Source organism: Rhincodon typus, chromosome 3, assembly GCF_021869965.1.
Source record: "Rhincodon typus isolate 14 chromosome 3, sRhiTyp1.1, whole genome shotgun sequence".
Taxonomy (NCBI): domain Eukaryota; kingdom Metazoa; phylum Chordata; class Chondrichthyes; order Orectolobiformes; family Rhincodontidae; genus Rhincodon; species Rhincodon typus.
In genome coordinates, this window is record NC_063334.1 from 36,536,246 (window position 1) to 36,560,738 (window position 24,493).

General features: G+C 41.0%; 1 protein-coding gene across 1 annotated transcript in view; it reads left to right on the top strand.

Moving 5' to 3' along the window:
* Positions 1–223: 223 nt before the first annotated feature.
* The window catches only part of chrnb3a (cholinergic receptor nicotinic beta 3 subunit a), a 40,309-nt gene continuing 16,039 nt past the window's right edge, over positions 224–24,493 (top strand). Inside the window, exons 1-4 of the mRNA XM_048594716.1 lie at positions 224–488; positions 16,063–16,214; positions 20,030–20,074; positions 21,163–21,272. Of these exons, the coding sequence (XP_048450673.1) occupies positions 434–488; positions 16,063–16,214; positions 20,030–20,074; positions 21,163–21,272 (362 nt within the window). The 5' untranslated portion in view covers positions 224–433. The remainder of the gene's footprint in view (positions 489–16,062; positions 16,215–20,029; positions 20,075–21,162; positions 21,273–24,493) is intronic.

Sequence of the window (24,493 nt, forward strand, 5' to 3'; positions counted from 1 at the left end):
TTAACTGCACACGATCGTTTCCGCGTTCTGTCAATGACTGATGCCATTCACAGTTCGCCCCAACTTTAAGCTCAGAATTCCAGACGCAGAGCTCGAAGACAGCCAGGACACAGGTCCTCTGCACTCCAGCGTGGCTGAAAGCCTTTGCAAATCGATGGAGTGGAATTTGCTGTCTTTCTCTCTCGCTGTCTCCCTGAGACTGGAAGATTCCTATTTCTAAAAAAAAACTTGTACAAGCCCGCCGCTAACGCGACGTGTCTTGGGCTGTAACCCCTATGGGATACTCTCCGACCTATTTGTCCCGCCTGCTCTGATCTGTCTTGTTCCCTCCATGGGGCGCGGAGAAGTTGGGTCCAGTCTCGGACTGAGGAAGCTTTCAGTGACTGTATCTCAAGGCTAAGAGTTTCGAGTGGCGGACCATACAAGCGGTGACATGCAGTTATTACCGGCCCTGGTGATGTGTGTGTTATCCCTGCCTGGTACCACAGGTAAGACATCCGTCTCTCTCTCTGTCGTTCAAGTGCCAAGAGCGCAATCCATATTCTGAAAGCAAAAGAGATGGGAAGATAGATGTTTTGAAAATGACTTCTAATCGCAATTAAATCAGTTAACCGAGTTAGCCTTGGCTAGATGACAAAAGTGCGAGTATATGAGACAGACTTGTCTCGTAGGACTCTTGTCTGAGCTGAAATCAGCCATAAAAATGGAGATTTCTGCCAGAGCCTGTTTGCGAAATGATATTTACCTTAATCCACTCTCTCAATGATTCTACACACATAAACAGACAGACCTAATTCGCGTATTTTACTTCTGTGTACAATCGTTTAATTTTATAATATATGCCTCAGAGTTTTGGGAGTGAATTGGCCCTGGAAAAGCTCAGATTTCCGAGATAGATGAGTGCAAAAGACGTCCTCAGATGCAATAATAAGGATTTCTTTGCCCCTGTTAAATGAAAGACAGCATGACAAAAGGGTGATTGCAAAACAGAAAGACCAGGCGTTTATTATATAGATAGAATCGGATTATGGAAAGAAGCGAGGCAAAGGCACAAGGTCTGGAGAAAATTTGTTTACGTGCTCCACCATCTGGTTGATTCTTAATCTGATGATGTAACGGACATATTCGCCAAATTCTCAGACTTACTTCATATATTTATGTTCAAGAGAGAATGGTGGATATGCTCCAGATAGTGGAAGGATGGTGCTACCATATTGTGGAAATATACATAACAACTAAATACAATTAATGGGTGGTAATTGATGGAACAAAAAAAGTTGGTTCAAGTTGTCAAAATTAACAAATAAACAACAGCACACGGTGTTATTTGCAATCTCCCATTTCTAGTCCACACCGCAAGGCTTATTCTTTTTACCCAGTTTTGAAATATACCGAAGCCTCGTAATTTGCCGAATTTCAGTGTAACCACCCCGCGTTATGCAAATTAGATAACATTTGAAGAGCACTGAAATGCTAAATAAACCATCAATGCAAGGAAAACCATTAGAATATCCATTTAAGAATAAATGGAGTCCTAATTCGTAAATCTGATATACATAATATATAGGAATATTCATGATGAAAGTATTTCAATTAATTGCACAGTTTGCTAATTTAGTTTATTAATATCATTATTACAAAGTAAGGTATCCTTTATTTCTGAAGAAGGGTCTAGACCCGAAACGTCAGCTTTCCTGCTCCTCTGATGCTGCTTGGCCTGCTGTGTTCATCCAGCTCTACACCTTGTTACCTCTGGTATTTATTTATTTGTCTTCAGTTAATGCTTGTAGCAAATTTATATCGTCGCTATTACCGTTATACTGTAATTTGATAAATGTAGAGATGACAACAGTTTGGTAAAGTAGACTAAACATGAAAAAGCTGTCCAAAATAATGTTTGAAATTTTCTTCTTATTTGTTTCCTTTGAATTGCACAGCTGTCTCATAGCGCTAGGGAGCGAGGTTCGATTTCAGCCTTGAGCGTCTGTATCGAGCTCGCACGTTCTGCGTAGGTTTTTTTTAATAGAATCCCTACAGTGTGGAAACAGGCCCTTCGGCCCAACAAGTCCGCACCGACCTTCAGAGCACCCACCCAAACCCATCCCCCTCTTACCCACCTAATGTACAAATCTCTGAACACTACGGGTAATTTAGCACAGCCATAGATATGGCAGCATTCTTCCCCATCTTGTTGATAGTCAAACCTTGTTCTATTTTGTGCTATTCCCCCTATGATATATTATTTGTTGTTGCATTGCTTGTTTGATTCAGTATTTTAAAGTGCCAGTCTATGTAATCCCTACCAAAAGCTTGCAGTAGATACATGAAAATATCTAAATTGATACTACATTATCACAAGGCAGGTGATGATATTTGCTTTAAAACATATGAAACCTGACTTAACATTTTGAAAAAATATGGATTAATTAATATTTTGGATTTAGTCAGTTATATTCAAATGGAAATGATTCTTTTCTTGCATGAAAAATAGGAAGAATAAAGAGTGCACAAACAGACTACAGGTCCTAAATTAGCAATGTCAGTATTTTTATGTTCCTTATGATTTTACATCTTACCCTACTTCATCCAATCCTATCAACATAATCTTGCGTTATTTTCTTCCTTATGCACCTATCTAGCTTCCACTTAAGCAATTTGTCTCAAGCATTTCCGGTAGTGAGTTTTTCTAGTTCAGACATCTCCGTATAATTATAATAATTTATGCTGCTTGATTTAGAATTAAGAAATAAAATATAATTATAGCTGGAATACTGAAATATGAGGTTTAAATTGAACGTATTAGGAAAAGAAAATGAGTAGGACTTACATTTATACATTGCCTTTCAGACCACAAATGTACTTTTCACGAGTAGACACAATTGCAATGTAATCAGCTTAAATAAAGTTAGTATTTTACCAATGGAACACTAGAATGGTTTGTAAGATAATGAATTCAAATCCTTTAACTCTCTAAATGTTTAGTACAGTTATGTTGCACTGATTTTACAATAGACAATCAGAAGTTGTCCCAGATTAAATCTTTTCTTGGTAATTTTCTGTAAAAATGAGAACTTTGAGAGCAGTGGGAAGTCCTTTTCTAAAGAAGGACTTCAGTATTAATTTCTTTCTAATTATAAACTTGGCTCCTTAGCTCATCAGATAGATTAATTTATATCAAAGATAAAAGTAAATGCTTTATTAGATTGCAATTATGCAAATCATAAAGATGTTACAAGATTTCTGCCTCCTCCTGACATCCATAAACAGTAGTCCTCATTACCATATCTAGATTAATGATGACAGACATCACATGCTTGATGACTGAGTGTCATGTAGATTTTAAAGGCTTGAACACTGAGGATGTGGCTTTCATCATCTATTAAGCTAACCTTGGAATGATGTCACTTCAAGAATGCTACATGACAATGAGAGCCACTTTATTTGCTGACTAAGTATTTCTGTGCTAACTGCAGTGCATATGATACTGAATGGTTTCAGTTCAATGCACTCATAGTCTGTATCTATATCCCTACAGTTACCATTTAGCACTATATGATAAATATTTAAGTAATGCTTATTTCATTAGATAAAAATATTTAGTCATCATAAAATAATATTTAATCACTTTAGGGATGAAGAAAAGCTATTACCAGTGACAGAAAGGTTTATAATTAAAGGACAAAGACATAAGATAATTGGTAAAAGCAGTGACATGAGGGGGAAAAGATTTTGCAGTGAATTTCTATGAGCTAGAATACATTGCCTCAGAGGGTGTTTAAAGCAGGCTCAATGATAATTTCGAAAGGGAATTGGATAACAATTTGATGGGGACTAACATTGCTGGACTATGGGGAAGCAAAAGACAAGTGAAACTAATTTAATATTCTCTTTTTTTCATGGAATGGACCTGCACTTATTGTCCAGTCCCCACTATCCTTGAACTGAATGGTTTACTAGGACATTTTAGAGGGCAATTGAGAGTGATCATATTGCTGTGGGTTTGGAGTCACATGAAGCTCAGATGCAGTAAGTAAGGCAGATTTCCTCTCCCAAAGGTCAACAGTGAACCAGCTGGATTTTTGCAACAATTGATGATCGTTGCCATGGTTGCTATTATTGAAGCTAGCATTATAAACTAGATCATTTAACTGAATTGCAATTCCACCAGCTGCCATGTTGGAAGTTGAATGTATGCCCACACAAAATTAGCCTGGGCCTCCAGATATCTAGTCCAGTGACATCAGCATCACAGCACTTCTTTCAAACAGCTTATGCAGGTGTAATGGATTGATTGGCATTCTTCTGTGATGCATCAATCCATAATTCCACAATCAATAGGTGATAGTCAGAACCGTGTCATCTATTGTCAATAATCTTTGTCTCTTTGCTGGAGTAAATTTTGCTTGAAATAAACTGACTAACTTGTTTCTGATACTGAATTAATTAAACCCTAACACGTATGTATTTCACAATATCCACCACCTTTTCTGAATTCAAAATTTGCTATGTGCAGTGGAGGAGTGAGTCTAGAAAAAATATTTAGTTAGTTTGCTTTTTCTGGTGCAGACCTGATTGGCTAAAGGGCCATCTACTGTGCTGTAGACTTTAGTGATTCTATGATGTTTAGATCCCTCCAACCTCAATTGTAACTCAACAAATACATTGAATGTTGTAAAAATGCCTTAGGGCTTGAATGGCAACAATGGATTACTGTTGTGATTTATGGATAACTAGTAATGTCATCAGAGATTACTGCCTACAATTAATAAACTAATGTCAAAGCATAAACCAAAGAATTTACCTTCCTATTGTCAAATGCATTGGCTTTTGGACAGTATTTAGCTCAATATTAGAAACAGCCAAATAGTATAACCTGCGAGTAGAATCTTACTGTGGCATCAGACGACTTGCCTGCTACCCAGAGATCTGTTGGGAGAACCTCACTGCCTTTTATTGGGAAGGCCCACTGAGCTACAACCCAGTCAGGCAGTAAGTAGAACACCCTGGGCCTTCCCCTGGAACCAAGATTCAGGAGCTGAGGTGTCACTTACCAAGAGCAATTAGCCAATTAGAAGTGGGCAGATTTTGTGCTTAGGTAATGTCACTGGGGAGGCTGTGCCTGCTGACAGGACAGAATTCAGATTTCCAGGATTGCAGAATGACACAGATCACAAGCAAGTAATGTTCAGGGGCTGGGGAAAGTGAATCATTCACAGAATGGGGTTATGCAGAGTTGGTTGGCAGCAAGAGCAGGAGATTGATACTCAGTAGGCCCTCCCTGGCCCGAAGTCCAGTTCTTCAATTAGGCACTGAATATCTTTGATTGAGGGACTTCCATCCCCTAGACCCCACCTCCCAAGTTGTCAAGCTTGGTTTCCCTTGCTGCGCAGGTCAAATTGCAATATAGCCTCTGTGCAACTGAGTTAATGTAAGTGACAGGAGTAAGGGTTGGGTTGGGATCCCAAGATGGGTTTAGGAGCCCAAGTGTCATCATGAGCTGAAGTTTTGGGGTTGCAGACTCCAAGGCAGCAATGGAGTTTTGACCAGGTTAGAACAGTTGAGCTTCTACAGATACCTGGGCTTCAGATCCCCCTAGCAACTCACAGGTCTCAATCACCAACCACCTCTTCCAAAGTCAACATTGACTCTTTCCAACCAGAGCTTAATTCTGGTGGAGGTCGAACAGAGGAGGAGTTCAGGTACAACACCATCCCACTTAATTAAATGTCTTCCTGCCTCCAAACTCACCACCAGCGACATCTACTATTTATGAAGCTAATCTACCACAGTCTATAGTCATTAACACTTCACTTTCATTTCTATCATGAGCATTTTTTAACTAAAACTACAAGAAAATAAATGTACATACTTATAGATAGTCAAGAGTGAATATAAATCTGTAATAAGCTCAGATAGTACTGCTAAATAACATAATGCCAGAAATTAGCACTAATTACTTTGAAATAAAATGATAGACCAGAGTCAGGCTAGACAGATTTCCTTTAGCCTTGTATCAAAATCAGATAATAGACAGAATTGATCATTATGACTAAATGACAAACTCAGTCAATATCTTTAACAAGAAATAGCTAAGTCAGCAACAGTAGAGAAATCTTGATTGTAAATTCCACTGCCTTTTCAAGTTAGAATTGGAAAGCTTTGCAATGTGGTGTTCTTAGATGTAGTTCTTTAGCAAATTTCAAGCAATATCATTCCTACGTCTCTGAGACTATAGTCACCTAATATTGTAGGATTTCAAAGAAGTAATTTCCTCAGGTTGATAATGAACTAGCTGCCTGAGCTCTTCCCTTCATTAATCTTCTGTCAACACTAACTGGAAGGAACATGCAGATTTCATCAGCTTGGTAACTAAGATCATCTTCTTTGACCCTATACCCCAGTCTTCACTCCTTCCTTCTCAATCCATGATTAATTTCCTTTCTGTCCCACAGTCTTCTCCCTATCCTCCCACCAATGGTCTCGCTCCCCTCCACACCTGCCCAGCTGGTCCAGACTCAAATCCCCCATTTGCTGTAGCAATTTGAAAGATTTCTTAGAAATCATGTAAAATGTTATGAGGCAGTTTACCCCAGATACATTAAGCAAGAAAGAGAATCTGAGGTGGGTAAGGTGCTGTCTTAGTTAAAATGCCAATTTAGCCAATGTTTAGTGCAAAGCATCATCTCAGTAATGTTGAACTCTGCCCTTGGAATGGCTGGCAAAGGATCATATGTGACGATTACCAGCTAAATTGGCAACTAGTGCTTATTAAGAGGACTGCATAGTGTTTTGAAAGAAGGTACTTTATCTAAACCTCTCTCCTAACTGCATCTAGCAGAGTGACAGTAAGCAAAGTCATTGTTTTTAAGCACAGCATCAAGGTTTATTATCTTTTACTGTTTAATTGTTGCTAGATACTAGAAGAGAACTTGTGAAAGACATTATAAAAGATTTTCTAGGACATTTTACAAAGCTTTCACACACACTCGAGCAACATTTATTGTGCAAATTTTCTGAGGACTTCAGTTAAATAGAGCGAGTACTGTACTACTCTGCCTTATTCGCTCTTTATAGGAGTTACCAGGACACTGCAACTTCTTGGTCATGGGCATCTTGCTAGATGTCACCTGTGTTCTGATGGTGGAATGGAAAGAGAACATGTGGCCAGGCAGATCTGCACCAACTGCTACTGGGTGGTGGGATGTGAGGAATAGGAGGGAAAGATGGATTCCTTTCTCCCTTGGAGTAAAGTCATCTTCTGGACTTCTTCCAGCAGAAACTCCAATGCCTCATTTGAGAGCCCATCCACCCTCTCAATCAGACCCTGAACAATCTCAAAATATGCCATTGTGTATCAGCCAGCACACTGTACACAGCTGGTGCAAATGGGGGCAAGTAGCCCTTATATACTGCTCCATGAAAATTGTCTCAAACTGCAAATGAGTGCTTAGCCTGCAAGTACCTAATTTAATATCTCCAGCTAAATTCAAATTCTGATCAGTTGGAATTAGGACCAAAATTACATGCTAAAAGCAGACTTTCAAACAGACATGTCTCATTATATAGCATTACACATCCATGTAGCTCCTATTTCCACCTTTTCATCAGAAATGATCTCCTAAGTAAATGGAAGTTTATTTTTGTGATGAACTGTGATGAAGTTGTTAAGGGCGAAATTGAAAGAGATCTAAAAGTTGTTTAGTCCAAATTTCCTTGAGTTTTCTATCATAGTATTCAACTCTTGCATAAACATTTTGTGATTATGATCTCTTTTGTCCTATCTGGGTATCAATTGCATTTGTTCTTCATCCTTCATATAAGGAACCTTCTGACTTTTGCCTTTTGCCAGTTTGAATTAGGGTCAACTTTAAATAGCCTGGATTACCTCTTCCCATATTGTTTACCATTTCCTTAGCTCTATGGGATTCAGTTTTAATGACTTTCTGGAAAGTACAGGTATTGTTGTATTTCTCAGTTAAATGCTCAGCACTGTGGCTCATACCTGTAATGCTTCTCCAGTTTGAATCTCTTATTTCGGACGCAATGGCCAAAATTGGATACAGTGCTCATGGACCAATCTAATCACAGGACTAGCCACATTCAGCTCCAACTGTTTATTCTTCTGTGTATGTAGGTATTCTGCCTGTAATGATTTTCTTATACATTCAAGGGATCTGGGCATTGTTAGCAAGGTCAGTATTTATGCTCCATTCCTATTTGGCCCTAACTGAATGGCTTGCAGTGGACAGTTAAGAAATAACATTGCTGTCAGTCGAAAGTCACATGAGGTCAAGGCAAAGAAGGGAGAGAAGATTTTCCTATCTTTAAGTAGGCATTGAAGGTGATTCAGAGGAGATTTTCTCTGTTACCTGAAATGAACAGGATGTATTCTGAGGCAAAGTTGGACTGGGCTTGTCTCCACTAGAATTTAGAAAAGTGAGGAATGACTTGATTAAAGTGCATAACGTCCTAAGTCTTGGCAACATGGACATGAAAAGGCTGTTTCTTCTTTTGGTGAGTTGAGAGTTGGGGAGCATTGTTTAAAAATTAGGGACTGCCTTTTAGGACAGTGATGAGGTCAATTTCTTCTCTCAGAGAGTAGTGTGACCTGAGAACTGTCTCTCTCAGAAGCATTAGAAACGGAATCATTGAATATTTTTAAGACGAGTGGGGACGGCAATGGCCTAGTGGTATTAAAACTGGACTGTTAGTCTAGAGGCCCAGGTAATGTTCTGGGGACCTGAGTTTGAATCCTGCCAAGGCAGTTAGTAGAATTTGAATTCAATAAATATCTGGAATTAAGAGTCTAATGATGACCATGAATCCATTGCCAATTGTTGGAAAAACCCATTTGGTTCACTAGTGTCCTTTAGGGAAGGAAGCTGCCATACTTATCTGGTCTGGCCTACATGTGATTCGAGAACCACAACAATGTGGTTGACTCTTAACTGCCCTCTAGGCAATTACAGATGGGCAATAAATGTTGGCCTAGCCAGTAACGCCCTCATCCTGTGAATGAATAAAACAAATGTAGATAGATTCTTGCTAGACAAGGGAATCAAATGTTGTTGGGATTGATGGGAATGTAGAATTAAAAATGCAGATGGAACAGCCATGATCTTACTGAAAGATGGTGTCAGCTTGAGGGGCCAAATGGCCTACTTCTGATCCTAATTCAAATGTTCCTATTTTAAGACATTGGTGAAGCAAGTGGGATTTTACAACAACCACATGGTCACCACTAGTAATACCACACTTTTATTCCAAAACTATGTTTAATTTGTAAAATAAAATGTATTTGTAAATTCCCCAACTGCTGTAGTGGAATTTGAAATCCTGGTCTCTGGTTCACTCAGCCTGTAACATAGCATCTATGTCACCATCATTTATGATGGAGTGCAATGATTGAAAATATGAAACAGCAAGAAGCCAAAAGTCCAAAGGTCACAATGTATAATGTATAATGTAAGAACATTTGAGTACATTGCACCTTTAAACTATTATACTCATATTTGTACTGTTTTGACTTCAGTTTAAATCAATAATGATTTAATTTTGATTGCTTTTCAATCAATGCCAGACTCAAATTAAGTAACAAATGTAATGAGGTAGGTTGACTATTGCACTGATTTGGAACAGGTCAGCCGATGCGAATAAATCATCATTTGGCCCAAGCTTTAAAAAGTCATTGATATCCGGTCCATGAGACCGTGTCACCCTATTGAATGCACTCCCAAATAACATGTAAGCCTCACTGATGAGAAAATGAAATTCAACAGAACTGTCCTTTCATGACTTCAACAGCCAGATAAATCGATGAATGTAGCATGGATTAAAATAAGGGCTGAGATGTTTCAGTTCAGTGCTATTCAGTCCGTCATTTTCTGTTATTCATTCTAGTGGTCAGAGATTCTGAAATATAAATCACCGACAATATCGTGGAGCATCTAGAATAGAGAGCACTGGTGCTGGCCCACATTTCATCTACTCTATTTCCTCAAATTTTTACTCCTTTTCCAAAGGTGTTGATTGGGTAAGTTGGAGGAGAGTGGAAATATTTTACCTGATGTGGTAAATCTTTTGTTATCTCCTGTAACATAAGAAACTTGATATGAATGTGATGGTATTAAGGAAACCAACAGATGTTTATTACATCTAACTATCATGTACAAACATTTTGTTCCACAAGCACATAAGTGTCTGGGATAACATTAAACTATGCTCCAAGTGATCCAAATTAAGACGGAATATGAGACCTTAATACCCTGAAGTCACATTCTATGATGCAATCATGATATCATGAGCATGTGTCTTAAAGGTATTCTGGCACACTGACCATGAAACATAAAGCAATCACCTAGTGTAGTGCACAGACCACTTGAGCCAAATTTTCCATTTCTGTGCTGTGCTGTCTTTTTACTGAGCTTCTGATTCTATAGATATTGGGTGTTTGCCTCATCCCAGCGGCTAGTTTAATGGTGTCTGCCAATGATGTTACTCTTTTTGTTTACACTTTCAAGGAATGCTGCATCATTGGCAAGACCAGAATTCATTGCCCATCCCTTAGTGACTAGCTATGCCATTTTAGAGAACAATGAAGAGTTAAGGACATTTCCTATGGATTTGGAGTTAGAAGTGCCCACACCCAATACAGTTTATAGCTTTTCTGTTTCATTTGGCTCAGTTATTCACTGGATAATTCCAATGTATTACTGCACCTGCTAGAATTAGAAGACAGAGTCTAAAAATAATTTAATATGAGAAACCTTTTATCTCAGAGGATCCTGAGTCCGTAAAACCTTATTCCTCAGGGAACATTTCAAAGACCGAGATAGATTACTTTTGCTGAACAAGGGAGTGAAAGGTTATAGCGAATAGGGAAGAAAGTTGAGTTGAGGCCACAATCATTTCAGCCCTTATTTTATGAAATGTTGGAGCAGGCTCAAGAGGCTGAAAGGCCTACATCTGCTCCTAATTCATACATTTGTGTGTTTGTATGCCTTTCCATTCACGTTAGTTTCATCAGCGACCGCCTGATCAGCGAATAAAAAGGAGGCAGGCTCTAGTAGAGCAGCCATTTTTGGAGCAGCCATTTTTGAGAGGGGCTGCTTTGGGCTTGGAGTGCTGCTGGTAGGTCTAAGTGTGGGTTTAGGTGAATACTGAGCTTTGTTAAAGAGGACGAGCAGCAACAACGTAAAACTTTATTTTTCTTCCCAAGTCCACTAATTGTTAAAGTGGCAGAGATGGCAGTGAGTAGAGTGGTATGCTCATCCTGTCAGACATGGGAAATCAGGGAGCAGTCCAGTGTTCCCGGTGACTATGTCTGCAGGAAGTATGTCCAGCTATGGCTCCTCTCAGACCTCGTGGGTTGGTTAGAGTGGCAGTTAGACACATCTGAGGAGCATTCAGGAAGCAAAGGGTGTGATAGATGGTAGCTTTGGGGAAGTGGACACATGGCAGGTTGAATAAGATAAATGAGTGACCACCATTAGAGGTAGACAAGTCATACAGGAGTCTTAGAGATAGTAGGAGCTGCCGATGCTGGAGTCTGAGATAACAAGGTGTGGAGCTGGATGAACACAGCAGGACAGGCAGCATCAGAGGAGCAGGAAAACTGACGTTTTGGGTCTGGACCCTTCTTCAGAAATGGGAGAGGGGAAGGGGGCTCTGAAATGAATAGAGAGAGGGGGAGACGATGATAGAAGGTGGATAGAGGAGCAGATAGACGGAGAGAAGACGGACAGGTCACGGAGGTGGGATGAAGCCAGTAAAGGTGAGTGTAGGTAGGGAGTTGGGATGGGGATTGATGAGTGAGGAGGGAGGGGCAGGTAGGTGGGAGGGAAGACGGACAGGTCAAGGAGGCGGGGATGAGGCTAGTGGGTAGGAAGTGGGGGTGGGGGTTGGTCAGTGAGGTGGGAGGAGCGGATAAGTGGGAGAAAAGATGGACAGGTCAATGAGGCAGGGACGAGATGGGCTGGTCTTGGGCTGAGGTCGGGGTTGGGGAGATTTTGAAGCTTGTAAAGTCCACATTGAGACCATTGGGCTGCAGAGTTCCCAGGCGGAATATGAGGTGCTGTTCCTCCAGCCTTCGGGTGGCATCACCTCCCAGTTGCAAACCACTTCAACTCCCCCTCCCACTCCTTGGACGACATGTCCATCCTGGGGCCTCCTCCAGTGCCTCAACGATGCCACCCGAAGGCTGGAGGAACAGCACCTCATATTTTGCTTGGGAACCCTGCAGCCCAATAGTCTCAATGTGGACTTTACAAGCTTCAAACTCTCCTCACCCTCGACCTCATCCTAAAACCACAGCCTAGCTCGTCCCCGCCTCCTTGATCTGTCCATCTTCCCTCCCACCTACCCACTCCTCCCTCCTCACTGACCAACCCCCATCCCAACTCCCCACCTACACTCACCCATACTGGCTTCATCCCCGCCTCCTTGACCTGTCCATCTTCTCTCCACCTATCTGCTCCTCTATCCACCTTCTATCATCGCCTCCTGCCTTTCTGTATTTATTTCATAGCCCCCTTCCCCTCCCCCATTTCTGAAGAAGGATCCAGACCCGAAACGTCAGCTTTCCTGCACCTCTGATGCTGCCTGGCCTGCTGTGTTCATCCAGCTCTACACCTTGTTATTTCATACAGGAGTTTCCCATGGCTATTCCCCTCTCAACCAAATTGCACCATTTTGGGGGGAGTAGCCTGTCAGGGGAAAATAGCAGCAGCAGCCAGGTCTGTGACACCACGACTGTCTCTGCTGTAAAGCAGGGAATGGCAAAGTTCAAGTGAGTAACTGTGATAGGGGACTGGCCAGTCAGGGCTCAGACAGGCATTTCTATGGCTGCAAAAGAGACTCCAGGATGGTGTGTTGCCTCCCTGGTGCCAGGGTCAAGGACATCTCGTAGCAATTGCAGCAAATTCTCAAAGAGGAGTGTAAGCAGCTGGAGGTTGTTGTACACATTGGTACCAACAACGTAGATAGAAAAAAGGATGAGGTTCTGCAGAGTGAATAAAGGGTGTTAGGCAGGAGGTTCAAAAGCAGGACTTCAAGCTTAGTAATCTCTAGATTACTCCCGATGCCATGTGCTAGTGAGATTAGGAAATAAGAAGATAGGGCAGATGAATGTGTGGCTGAGGAGCTAGTGCAGAGGGCAGGGATTCAGATTTTTGGATCATTAGGGTCTCTTCTGGGACATCAGTGATCTTTACAAGAGGGATGGTTTGCACCTGAACTAGAGGCGGAGTAATATTCCAGCAGGAGATTTGCTGGAGCTGCTCAGGAGGGTTTAAACTAGTCTGACAAGGGGATGGGACCCTAAACAGTACTGAGACAAGACAGAAGGTTAAGGCTGGTACAGAAGTTAAAGACAGCAAATAGACCAGGCAGGCAAAAGCACAGCAGGGAACAAGGGAAGACTGATGAATTAAATTGCATTTATTTCAATGCAAGAGACCTGACAGGTAAGGCAGATGAACTCAGGGCATGGGTGGGAACATGGGACTGGGATATCTTGCTATTACAGAAATATAGCTGAGGGAGGGACAGGAATAGCAATTCAATGTTCAAGAGTACAGATGCTACAGGAAGGATAGAAGGGGAGACAAGAGAGAAGGGGGAATGTCATTTATGATTAGGGAAAATATCACGGCAGCACTCAGGATATTCCTGAGGGATCATCCAGTGAGGCTATATGGGTGGATCTGAGAAATAAGAAGTGGGTGATCACTTTGATGGTTAGTGTGAAATTGAGGACCAAATATGTAGGTAGATCAGATACCTGTAAGAATAGTAGGATTGTAATATAGGGGATTTTAACTTTTCAAACATAGACGTGAGACTGCCATAGTGATAAGGGCTTGGAAGGGGAAGAATTTGTTAAGTGTGTTCAGGAACAAGTTCTCACTCAATCAAATTAAAGTTCTAAATTGTGGCAAGGCCAATTTTGAATTAGACAGGAACTTTCATAAATTGATTAGGGAAGCTGTTCGCAGGTAAAGGGATATCTGGCAATTGGGAGGCTTTCAAAGTGAGATTACAAGAGTTCAGGGCTGGCATGTTTCTGTTAGTGTAAAGTGCAAGCCTGGCAGGAGTAGGGCATATTGGATGACTAAAGATATTGAGGCTTTGATTAAGGAAAAGAAGGAGGCATATATCAGGTATAGGTAGCTGGGATTAGGTGAATCCCTAGAGTTTAGGGAAGTGTAGGAATACTTAAGACGGAATTCAGGAGGACAAAAAGGGGACATGAGATAGCTTTGGCAGATAGGATAAAGGAGAATAGAAAGACATTCTGTAAAGAGCAAAAGAGTAACTAGGGAGGGAATATGGTCCCTTAAAGATCAACGATGTTGTCTATGTGTGGAGCCACAGGAGATCGGTAGGATTCCAAATGAATATTTCTCATCAGTACTTACCATGGAGAATGACATGGAAGCTACGGAACTCAGGGAAATAAATCGTGATGTCTTGAAAAGAGAGCACATTGCAGAAGAGAAGGTGCTGGAGGTCTTAAAACCCATCATGGTAGCTAAACCCCAGGACCTGATCAAGTGTACTTCCAGGACATTGGGGAGGCTAGAGAGGAATTTGTGGGGCCACAAGCAGAGATAATTGTATCATTAATACCCATGGGTGAGATGCCAAAAACTGGAGGATGGCTTATGTTGTGTCATTAATTCAGAAAGGCTGCAAGGAAAAGCTAGGGAACTACAGACTGGTGATCCTAACTTTGCTCCACACTTTGTTATCTCTGACTCCAGCATCTGAAGTTCTTGCTATCATGGTGGTGGAGGGTTGTTTTTCAGACTGGAGGCCTGTGACCAGCAGTGTACTGCAAGGATTAGTGCTGGATACACTTTTTTGTCATTTATCTTAATGATTTGGATGAGAATATAGGAGGCATGGTTAGTAAGTTTGCAGATAACGTCAAAAGTGGTGGTAGAGCGTACAGTGAAGAAAGTTATCTGAGCCAGTGAGCCGAGGATTGTCAGATGGAGTTGAATTCAGATAATGCAAGGTTTTCAAAATATATTGAGGAATCCAGGATACAAATGGGGAAGGAGGATTAAATATGATGATGCTTTCAAAGAATACTTCCCTCTGTGTCATTAAGTTTAATGAGAAATAGCTTCAGTTTTGATTAATGTCATCATAATTTTATTTCAGTCCTTTAAGGGGTAATTCTACCACATCTAAATGTCAACAAGGAGCCTTGCCATACTGGAATAAAACTTAATAAAATTATTCATGTTGTTTTGGAGCTGCCCTAATCTTCAATCATTGTATTTTGTCCTAAGGATTATCCATATTTTAAAATACACTTTAAGGGAGACAAAATGAATTAAAAGTCAAATTGTTTTGCATTTTCAATTTACTGCAATCATTACAGGAATCTTTTACACTTTAAGATAACATTTCAGAAGTTGTCATCGCTTCTCACACAAATTGTAAGAAGAAATTTTGAGAAATAGTAATATTGAGACTTAAGTGAAAATGAAGGCAAGAAGTTATTTTTGGAACTAATAAGAAGAATGAATAACCACAAACACATATCTCCTTTACAGTAGAGACTGATATTCATCTGCATTGATCGAGCAGAGCAATCAACTATGAATCCACAGCTCAGCGAACATGACGCCAAATATTTTTTTCCAATGATCACAACCAGAAACATGTCATGGGAGTTAGTTTTGTTCTGAAAGTGTCACGCAAAAGATTGCAGATCTGCGGGATCATCCTTGGAGGATAGGGAAGGGAGGTGCAGAGTGTTGAAAATCGTTACTACGCACTTCATTGTCTCAACAATATGTTTGATTCTAAACCATTGGAGCATTTTTGTTCTACCCCACTCTGTTCCCAGAAATCCAATGGTCAGGATAAAGGGCACCGAGACCTAGCAAATCTTGTATCTGCACTTTTATTAGACCTCTATACAAGGGAAATGTGCAATTTCATTGTGTAAACATTTATTTCCTTTTGTTGAATGTCTCATTTGTTCAACAAAGTTTTTCAATCTATTAGTTTAACATTTAATTCTTTCTTTAACTTGCTGTATTCCAGCTGCCAGAACAATTAAATTGCTAGCAGAGATAGAGGACACCCTGCTGAAAAACCTGTTTCGAGGATACCAGAAATGGGTGAGACCAGTTAGAAATATCAGTGATACAATAAAAGTAAAGTTTGGACTGGAAATCTCCCAACTGGTGGATGTGGTAAGTCAGTCAATGAAGTGACATTTTCAGAGAAATGGCATTTTCTCATTTTAACTGAAACTCAAGTTTTTTTTTAAACAAGTACTTGTATCACATTGACTTTAGTGAGAAAATTATGCTCTAGGTCAAGTGTGACTGATAAGTGGCGATGATTCTGAATTTGTAACATGATCAAAATTAACAGCAAACTGTCAATTAACGCATGGCTGTATCAATGTAATTTCCTCACAATGTTTGAAAGATTATCCATTGTAAAATAAAAGGTAAAATCACCATAGTCGCAGAGGACCATGTAATACAGAACATATACATTAGCCTCAATTTTGCAATCCAGGGAAACTGCACACCCATTATACAGGTGTATCCAGGTTAGACTGTGGTTGAGTCAATTATTTGCAATTTCCTGTTGCTCATATATAGACAACATGCACAGAGAATCAGACCGTCAGACAAAAAATTGCTGGTGGTGTTACACTTCATGGATTGAAGCTGGATTGCTGTGGAAACATGCTTTTTCTTACATGCAAGTTGTAGTCTGGAACTTTACATGATGATGCTTGAATCTTCAATGTTCTTTCTATCTTGTGGCTGACCAGGAATATCTTCTGCCCCTACTACAAGCCAATGGTGCAGGTTGGAAGGGTTTGAATGTAATGTACATGTTCCTTTGCCTTCAAGTTCTGTGGAGCATCTTGAACCCAGAACCGCTAGGTCAGGGGAAGGGATACTTGGTACTGACAACAGGACCTACCCATGTCTAATTATTTGTCAAAGTCCAGCCATTTTAAGGGATGATGTTGGAACTTGGATGAAGACTCTTATTCTGTCAGAATCATCAGTAGTTGTCAGAAAGAAGAGTTCTGAGAATGACGTAGACATTGCAGCAAAGGATCTTGGTTACCTTTCAAAGCAGAAAGCCAGCCTTCTGAACAGTCCAGAGGCTAAAACTACATATAAGGCAATGACAGAGCAGTCCAACATGGTCTTGAGTATCTAGAGGGCACAAATAATATTTGGAGGAGGCTTTCAGATGTGCAGTGGAATACAAGGACAAGTAAACTCTCACATACTTGCTGCCCTTTCCTTCTGGACCCATGCACCAAACAAGATTTAATTTCTAGTGTGAGTTTCCCTAATTCTCTTTACTGTTCTGCTGAAGGCCATCAATAGAAGACCACATGAGTCAAGGGCCCTGAAAATCAGAATAATCTCGTGCCATGTGATGTAATTATTGCAATTTACCCATAAAAAGATACTGGAAACATTGGTAAGGCTGAATTTGGAAACATAGTGCCACCATCCAGGATGTATCCTTTTTGTGACACATTTCCCATTACTTTTATTTTTCTTTTCCCCTGGAGTTACTCTTGCTAAGCAATTGCATTCCATTCAAAGTGCCTTAAGTTCTTAGCTCTTTTAAGGCAATGTCTTGAGGATACATTGTGACTGTGTGGCCTTTCCTCCTGTTATAAATTCTTCAAATGTGAGTGTAAAGGATAACATGGCATTGCGCTCTCTGGCACTTTACAGCATGTTGCATCAAACACTCCTTTTGCCCAAGCAACAGTCCACCCACTATGTCCTGGAACAGGCATCTAGTCAGTTTGGTAACTTACAGTTTTATTTTTTGGAACATTTGAAATGAGCTGAGATGACAGTTTTCACCAACACCGGAGATGTCTACCAAGTGGCCACTATATGTTCATGTTAGGCACTGAAGTTATTATAAAGATCTCTAATGGGTCCATTGGCTCCATCTATAATAGTTTGCATACTTCAACTCCTGCTGGTTAGTAAACTGTTTCCTAAAGCTGAGTCAAAGTCCTGGAATTCCCTCCTTAACCAAATTGTAGGTGTACTTACAATACATGGACTTCAGCGGTTCAAAAAGGCAGCTAACCATAACCTTTTCATGGGCACCTTGAGGTGGGCATTTGATGCTCATCAGGTCTGTGATGTCCACATCCCATGAAGAAATGACAAAAAGATCAGAGCCAAATCCTCCAGTTAGCATTTCCTTATCACTGTGAAAACAATGGAAACATTCTCTCCTCTAATACATGGCATTAGTAGCTAGTATTTGATAAGAATAGCAGATAGGCTTTTTGGTATTCTTCTACTTGCCGTATTGACCACTACCAGGACCTTACAGGTTTCTTGGTGCACCATCTTTAAAACCCAGCCACACATTTAGTCAAGTGCTGTCCATCTGTAACTGCCCTGCATGGTTCCTGACAATTGTCCAAGATATTTTGAGCAGAGGAAAATTAGACCCTGCTTTGTCAGCAGAGACCTGGAGAGTAGGAAGAATGTATGTTTGCTTCCTATAAGGCACTCTCTGGGATGTTGATGATTGGTCAGTGTCCATTATTGGAATCAGGTTGCATGACTGATATAGTTATCACAGTACAGCACCTACCATTGCAAAATTTGTTTTATAGTTATAAGGAGTTATAGATGTTTCAATGTTTGGTATTGTAATGATTGTGCACTTGAATGAAATGTTTTTGTATTCAGGCATAACTTAGTTGAAAGAGTGTAAATTAATTATTTATTAATGAGGGTGCTTTGTCAATAGAGAGAAGTTTGCAATGCACTTTTAGCACTTTAATCAAACTTTATTTTATCTCTCCATGAGTCCATGGTGGAAAATAGATGGGTTGGCATGGTAGGTGTAAAATCAAAGAGTGATGGATGTGGTGGCATGGCATGTGTAGGCACGAGTTGCACGAAGATAGAATAGGGGCAATTATGCACGATGGGTCTGGGACAGTTGCAGCATGTGAAGAGCCGGGGGAAGACAGAGGAGTATAGGTTAGGATGGAGATCATGAAGGGCCAAGCTAGGTGGTTGGGAGGCATAGGTTGACAGGTGGAGACATAAAAATCCATTGCATAATGACAGAGTGGCATAGGTTGGCATAGAGGGTGTGATGCAGCATGGAAGGCACATGAGGAGTGTGCAGGTGGTAGGCATGTAAGCTTCAAACACTGCCAGAACACTTAAGTAGTCTTCTCTGCAGTGTGCCTCCACATCTGACAGCTTCTACTTTTGTTTGACTGTCACCCAGTTCACCTCCCAGGGAGCCCTGCCACCCTGGAACAAAAATCCCACCTTCTGGGCTACTTTTTGCTTGGTCTGGTTCTCAAAGCAAGAATATATCCTGACTCTGTAGTCAGAAGCAAAAACTGGGGCCATTGAATCTCAGGGTCTTCATGGCCCCAGGTGGAGTAGAGTGATGAGTCAGCTGGTGAGTGGTAGTTCCTTTTCTGTTTATTTTTGTATGGGATGTGGGCATCGTTGACAAGGCCAGCACTCGCTGCCCAGCCCTCATTCCCCTTGCACTGATTGATTCTCTGGGCCTTCAGAGGTTAATTAAGAGTCCATCACATTGCTCTGGGTCTGGAGTCACATGTAGGCCAAACCAGTGCTTTTAGAAAATTTGCCTGGCCTTTGGCGTTACTACTTCAGTGACTTTAACACCGCACTATTGCCTCCCCAGTTCTTATTCTGTTCACAGTTCATCCTTAACAAAGGGATTTGAGAACTTGCACATGGTTAGGTGTGATTATCCACATTTTAATCAGGTAATTGATTAGGAACACATGTCTGGAGTTGATATTGAGAAATTCACATATGTTTCTCGCCATCTTAATCATTGTTGTGTCCATTGTTTAAAGAAAATATCATATAAAACGTATTCATACCTTTACTAGGTATGACACAACTTTAGATCTTTTGCTCAAATACCATTTTACCTTCTAAAAGTAGCGTCTGGTTTTGTACTGCATCCACCAGTGTGTCTTTTGTTGCAGGATGAAAAGAATCAACTAATGGCTACGAATGTTTGGTTAAAGCAGGTAAGAAGATCATTTCATGGCTTTCGTGAGCATCGTGTTAACATGGTAACTAATGGCAAATTAGGTATGATTCACTGATGTAGTTCATTCCTATTGTTAGTGTGCAGAATTAAGAACCTCTGTTACACTGCAAATGATAACAGGTAAAGCAAATATTCTAGATACTACTTTCAATGTAATGAAACATTAGGTGCACAGTAATAATCCTTCCACTCAGCTATTCCCTTGTAGTCATTGGTGGATCTGTTTCACTACATGCCTCCTCACCTGTACTTGCAGGCTAGTTGTCCATGGAGGTTAGCAATGCTTAGAATTAATGTTGTATGTTCTCCTCGCGTTGCCATTCAATGAAAGGAATTCAGCATGTGTAATTGACAATGAAAGCTATCACAGGATCCATAACTCAAGTGGAATGCCTCTACGGTAATTAAAAGACCAGTAAATTTAATAGCTTTTCCCATTCTCACAGGGAAGTAGTTGACCTTCATTTTACAACTATTCCTGTCACATTTGAAATCATAAACACAAAATCAAAGATAACTCTAAGTTATAATATCTTTCTACACTATTTTATGGTATCACAGTTCATCTAAACAATTAAAGGTGAACAATTATATTCAAATTATTCATGAAAAGATTTTATACAAGTGCAAGCAACATCAGAGTATTATGCTGTACAGAAAAGATAGCATGGGCCGATTTATATCTTATCATGTTGTGATGGATTGTGCTGCACTATCCCTCAGACTTACCTTCGAACACAGAATGATTACTTTTATTAAAGGAAAGTGAACAACATTGCTCTACCTGTTGGTATTTAGTAGATATCTGCTATCTGAAAAGAATCAACTAATGGCTATGAATGTTTGGTTAAACAAGTAGGATCATTTCATGGCCTCCCTGAGCATCATGTTAACATGGCGACTAATGGGGAGTTAGTCTAATTCACTGACACAGTTCATTCCTATTGTTATTCTGCAGAATTGCTTCAGCATATTTGTCTATCAGCTGACATAATGAATATGGTATTATCTATATTTAAAAGATAATTAATCATGTATTAACATGATTGCCCTTCTCTATTGTAGGAGTGGAATGACTACAAACTAAGCTGGAATCCAGATGATTATGGAGGCATCCACACCATCCGAGTTCCGTCTGAATCAATCTGGCTGCCTGACATAGTATTATATGGAAAGTAAGTATTTGTGTTTCTGCATTTCCCAAACCTCTAAGAAGGAAAACATTGATCAATCAATTCTGATAAAGTTATGCAATGCCAGCTAGGAGGAGACTAATACAGAAAATTAACACTAGCATAGACCAATTGGGCTGTTTCTGTACCATTTTGATACCACTCAAACATCTGATACACATTCTAGATTTAGACAACATTATAGGTAAATCGTTTATATCTCTTCAATCCAAAGTGCTGTGAAGTGCTATTAATTTCAACCTAAATTAGCAACCCCACTTAAGGGAGGTGGTGTCAGATTCGTAATGCTACTGCATTAGTAATCGAGAAGGCTAGGCTAATACCGATGTGTAGGCCTATGTTGCAGAGCACACCAGCAACTAGCATTGAAAGGCTAATGCAAGGACACATTGCATGTAATATTAGGCACTCAGCTCCAGAAATGGACCAAGCTGCATCTCAGGGCTGCTCACTTGCTATGCTTGCACGCACTCATGTTCCACCTGCCTGCATGCCTGCTGTATCCATGCCATGCTTGTTATTGCTTTGACCAGAGGCTTCGAGTTATCAGTACTGCTGTATTGATAAGCTCTTTTGTGCAGACACACAAACAGGCTGCTTGCCAGTAAGGATTTGTCCTAGGGTGGGATGTATTGTTGTGAAAGGTCAATCTAACACCTACAAAACATGCTTGCTGTCTATGTGGCAAACACACTGCATGTTCATTCAACCACTTCACCATGTGGAAATTGGGTAGGGCCCAGTCCTCAGCCCAGTAAAGGTGGGGAAGGGCTGGGTGGGTGTTGATGCCGATGAGCAGTTACAAGTACTATCGGTATTGGTCTCAGTCCAGGGGTTTGGCCAAAGTCATTTGGACGAGGCATGGTCAGGGTCCATGACTATAGTCCAGGAAGTAAGGAATGGTTGGCCTTATTGGGACATCACACGGGAATCACATATCAACTGCTGGGGAGCTACAAAGTCAATGGTCAAAGGACTGGTCAATCATTTTTGGGGATAACTTGTCAAAGTCAATCAGAGGTTTAACGTCAGAGGGTACAAGAGGGCCATGCATTGATGGTTGCAAAAGGAGAAAGGGGGACTAAAATGGGCAAGGGGGATGCTCAATGCCAAAAGTGAGTTGGACAGTCAAAGCTCAAGATGGGGTGGGGGACTATTGACAGTGGAGGCACCATGGCCTCCACAAGGGGAATATAGATGACCAGGGGTGGGGTAATGTTAGGGCTTTGGGAGTATGGTAGACAGTTGGAGGTGAAGTTCAATGTGCTGGGAGTGAGTGGAAATGGGCTGATTGGGCAACGCAACGTAAAAGGAGACAAGTTGGCTCTGGGAGGAGGGGACAGGATTTCTGGCAACCATGCAGAGCCTGATGCTGACAGTCCCTACTGCAAACTGTGTTCCCTGCCATCACTTGTCATTCACTTGATGTTTAATGTATCTGGAAAATGGCTGAGACAATGCCAGTGTGGGTGGGCTAATTGTCATTTTTTATAGAACAAATTCTGGGATCACTGTCTGCTGGACGTCAGGCTATTGGAGGAGCAAATACATGAAGCTTGAACTTGCAAAATACAGCTACATTCGAATCACAATATTTTCATTGTCCACTTGCAATGTATGCAGAGGGAACATTCTTAAGGTTCAAATGCTGATCGAAGATGATTTGCCTCATGCATTGGTCCTTGTAAATTGTACACTGGTGTCTGAATTAATGCAGAAATTAATGACAATAACTTAAGAAGAGGATAATGCTGATCAAAACTAACCCATAATGTATGAAACATTGAAGGGTGTTGTCGGAGATGGAGATGGTTGCTTCATTATCGCTCATGTATTACAATGGACTCCATCGTATGCAAGACATGCTTCATGGTTGATGTGGGTTTGGGATAGGAAGGGGGTCAGAGCACAGGATGCCCTTCCTTTTTAATGAAATATGTTGGCCACTCAGCTGGCACAACACCTTCACCAATTTCCTGTATATGCTGAGCCTGAAGCTGAATGAATAATGGAGACACAACTCTCATTACCAGGGAGCTGCATGTCTCACTGTATGGAGGAGTGTATGCAAGTCTTATCTATAGAGTATTCACCACTGATGGTTATCAGAGCTGGTTAGCTCTTTACATTCCCACCATGGTGATTGCTAGTGAGAGGCATGTGTCCAAGCTGCTGGTTGCATGTTAGTTTCTGTGGCTGCCTACCTAAGAAGGTGAAGGTGGACGCGGGATGATCAGAGCTGATGACATGCCCAGAAGCAGCTGCAGGCTGTCATGGTGGCTGAGGATCTCCAAGATCAGGGAGAGGTCACAACTACAGGACCGTTCAGGATATATCAGGTCTGCATTCCCTCCACTATACTACAGAGCATCCTGCATGATCTAGGTATGCTGTCTCTGCACAATTGGAGAAGGCAACAAGGCGATGTGCTGGATATTGAGGAACTGGAGGGAATGGGAGCAGTCTTTTGAACAGGAGGATGAGGGCAATAGGGAGGAGGAAGTTTACTTTGTACATGACGGAGTTCATCTGCTTCGGGTGCTACAAGTCAGGCCGGGCCTGACTGATACCCGGTGCCAGTAGATGAGAGCTGGCTGCAGAAGACCACCATGGAATGTAAAATATTCATTGGTCATAATGCCAGCCTTTTTTTTTTTGGAGGGGCAAACTGCAGCCTCAATTGGTTTTGTTTTTTTTTGCTGGCTGCAAATAAAAGATCACGTTTGTAATAGTCCAATTACTGGCCCGTATTTGATGTTCCCCTACTGTACGATGACAAGATGTGTGTCTGAGGTGTGCATTGGGGCACAGTAGCAATGACTTACAAAGATGTTTAGATGGGATGTAGCTACGACAGGTAAACTGTTTGGCATGGTGTATACACAGTGACGAGGGTGAGAGAATGGTGTTATATATAAGAGGGACTGTTAGCCTTGCTGATTACGTGCCTGTGAATAACATGGCTTTGTGGCTACTGTGTGGTGAGGGACAGTGCCAGATTGCCAAAGTTTATCAAGGTGCACAGTGATCTTTTACAGTTGGTATGGGTGCCAGGATGCCAGACTTTAAACGATATCTAAATAAAAGCCAAAAGAACTGTGGATGCTGTAAATCAGGAACAAAAACAGAAGTTGCTGGAAAACCTCAGCAGGTCTGGCAGCATCTGTGAAGAAGAATCAGAGTTAATGTTTCGGGTCTGGTGA